This window comes from Uranotaenia lowii, chromosome 2 (genome assembly GCF_029784155.1).
Source record: "Uranotaenia lowii strain MFRU-FL chromosome 2, ASM2978415v1, whole genome shotgun sequence".
NCBI classification, from domain to species: Eukaryota; Metazoa; Arthropoda; class Insecta; order Diptera; family Culicidae; genus Uranotaenia; species Uranotaenia lowii.
The window spans coordinates 11563942-11566414 of NC_073692.1; the positions used below are offsets into that span (position 1 = coordinate 11563942).

Sequence of the window (2473 nt, forward strand, 5' to 3'; positions counted from 1 at the left end):
CAGGTCACGGAATTAAGCTGTATAATTTTATGAAAATGATATTTCCACGCCTTTCCGTGCATGAATGGTAACTGTCGTTAATGGGAAATTTTCTGGTGACGTTGGAATTGAGCTCCGCATCGAGGGAAGTCTTTCGAAAATGGAGCCATTTACGGGTGACGGCACGATTGACAAACTCAAAGCTAATTGAATAAAATTTGTTTTATGGTTCGGCAGATACTTTTCATACCAGTTAGATGTGATTATGTGTGTTTTAAGTAACGATCAAAAACAACACAATAAATCTACTAAAAAAGGAAAACCGGATTTTCGCACAAAATCAATTGAATTATTTTCTTCCAGTAGAAAAATATTTTAACCAAACGTATCTAAATATAGATTTCAATGGACTAATTTGAGATCCGAAATGAAAAATTCATAACCTGTTCAATACCACCGACAACCGAAGATTCGCCGCAATGCTTCATTTTGATTGACGCTTTGGCCGTGAAATGCGAAGAAGAACCATATAAAAGACACCTCTTGATCGAGTAGAGTTATCATTCGCTTGTTAACAGTTCATCTGTTGAGACCAATCCAACCGGAGCATTCAATCATGAAGGTAAGTTTAACAGCCAAGTCAAGCCAAGCTGAGCACCTATCGAAGTTGTTGTTTAACCAATCAGTGTGATAACTTCCATCGACAGGTGTTCGTAGTGTTGTCCATGGCCCTGGCCATTGCATCAGCAGCCGCAGTTGACGAATCCGCCAAGAAGGACAAACGTGGCCTGTGGGAATTGGGATCGTACGAAAACCATCATGGTCTGGAATTGGACAACTACAACCATCATCACTTCGATCATCTGGGTCACAAGGAAGTCAAGAAGGTGACAACGATCACCAAGAAAGTCCCAGTTCCATATCCAGTGGAGGTCGAGAAGCATGTCGCCGTTCCAGTGAAGGTTCCCTACCCGGTCGAGGTCGAGAAGAAGGTCCCAGTGATCGTTGAGAAGAAGATCCCGTATGTCGTCGAAAAGAAGGTTCCATACCACGTCGATCGTCCAGTTCCATATCCAGTCGAGGTCAAAGTGCCAGTTGTCCACAAGGAGTACGTCGAAGTGCCAAAACCGTACGCAGTTCATGTCGAGAAACCCGTCCCGGTCTACATCCAGAAGCCAGTTTACGTCGAGAAGCATGTTCCGGTGACCATCAAGGTCAAGGAACATCATCACGAGAAGAAGGGCTGGGGATTGTTCTAAGCTGTTGAAGATCGAAATAAATTTCATTTTGTTTTGTAAATAGCACACAAGGTTTTTCATTCGTGCTTACGTCCGTGTTGTTTAGTAAGAAGATGCAATAAGGGTTTTTCGCAAGTTGAGAAGTATGTTCGAAAAAATTTACACTTTGTTTTGTTAATAACTTCAGCATACATGGATGAAAATTGAATTTTCTGTGAAGCTACCTACTAGTGTAATTTTTAAATGTGGAAATTTTTGCGACGTTCTGTCAAGTGGTTTTTGAAATATCGTACAATAAAGAAGGTAAATTTTTTGGGCAGGAGCACGAAAAATTCAGGAAAATACTAGTTGCAGAAACAGCCTAATAAGTAAATCGTTGAGGGAGTCTTAGTGGATTCTAAAGTGTGCTAATTCATTCAAATTCTACTATATATGAAGTGAAGATGATGGATTTCAATGAAGGTATGGAATATTAGAGGGTTTATCCAGCGCAAATCAAAAATCTTGATTGGAAAAGTGATTTGAATTTTTTTTAATAGTTCATATATCTGCCTTATAAACATGCCTGCCTTCATTTCAGCAAGAAAAAAACCTGCCTTTCGCAGAAATAATTAAATCACGGTGGTTAAACCGTGCTTAAATATTTGAACCGATAGCGGGAAGGTATTTTGAAAAATAACGTAGTGAACAGAAAAAAAAACTCTTTAACGGGCATCTGGTAGTTTTCCACTCAGAACTTTTCGTTAACATGTCTCGCCTGGTTGTTCCGGAGATGAATAAGAAAAAGAAAAATAAAAAATCTGATGTCTAGCACTTGAGGTTGCAGACGATCTGTGAAAGCTGCAGATCAGTCCGTGTCACATGACTATTGACACAATAAATGGCTAAATATTCACAGAAGTTTGCCTCCAAATGCAAATTTTTTCCCTGAATAACTCTTCCACAAAGTGGATTGTATGTTTTGGTTGGATCTGGAATGGTGCAGTTACTGAATATTTCATCAATTTCCTTCCATACATTCGAAAGTCATTCACAACGCAAGGTGTTGTATTTTTTTTGGAATACGCTCCTTATAAAAAATGACCGGAAATAATGCTTCCAAGTAGGGGGAAGCGTTCCTAAATATTGGCTAATATACTCAAGCATACAGTCGTTTGAAGAAATGGATGTGGAATGTGACCGTTCACTATGTTACTAGACCGAGTCGATTTGGGGTCATTTTGGAATTTCTCAAACCCTGGGGTCTTAAAAGCTTC

At 39.4% G+C, this 2473-nt stretch overlaps 1 protein-coding gene across 1 annotated transcript; it reads left to right on the plus strand.

Moving 5' to 3' along the window:
• The first annotated feature begins 555 nt into the window (after positions 1 to 555).
• LOC129747567 (titin-like) lies at positions 556 to 1239 on the plus strand. Its single transcript, XM_055741847.1, has 2 exons — positions 556 to 601; positions 687 to 1239. The coding sequence occupies exons 1-2, from the start codon at positions 596 to 598 to the stop codon at positions 1236 to 1238; spliced, it is 558 nt and encodes a 185-aa protein (XP_055597822.1). The 5' UTR covers positions 556 to 595; the 3' UTR covers position 1239.
• The last annotated feature ends 1234 nt before the right edge of the window (positions 1240 to 2473 follow it).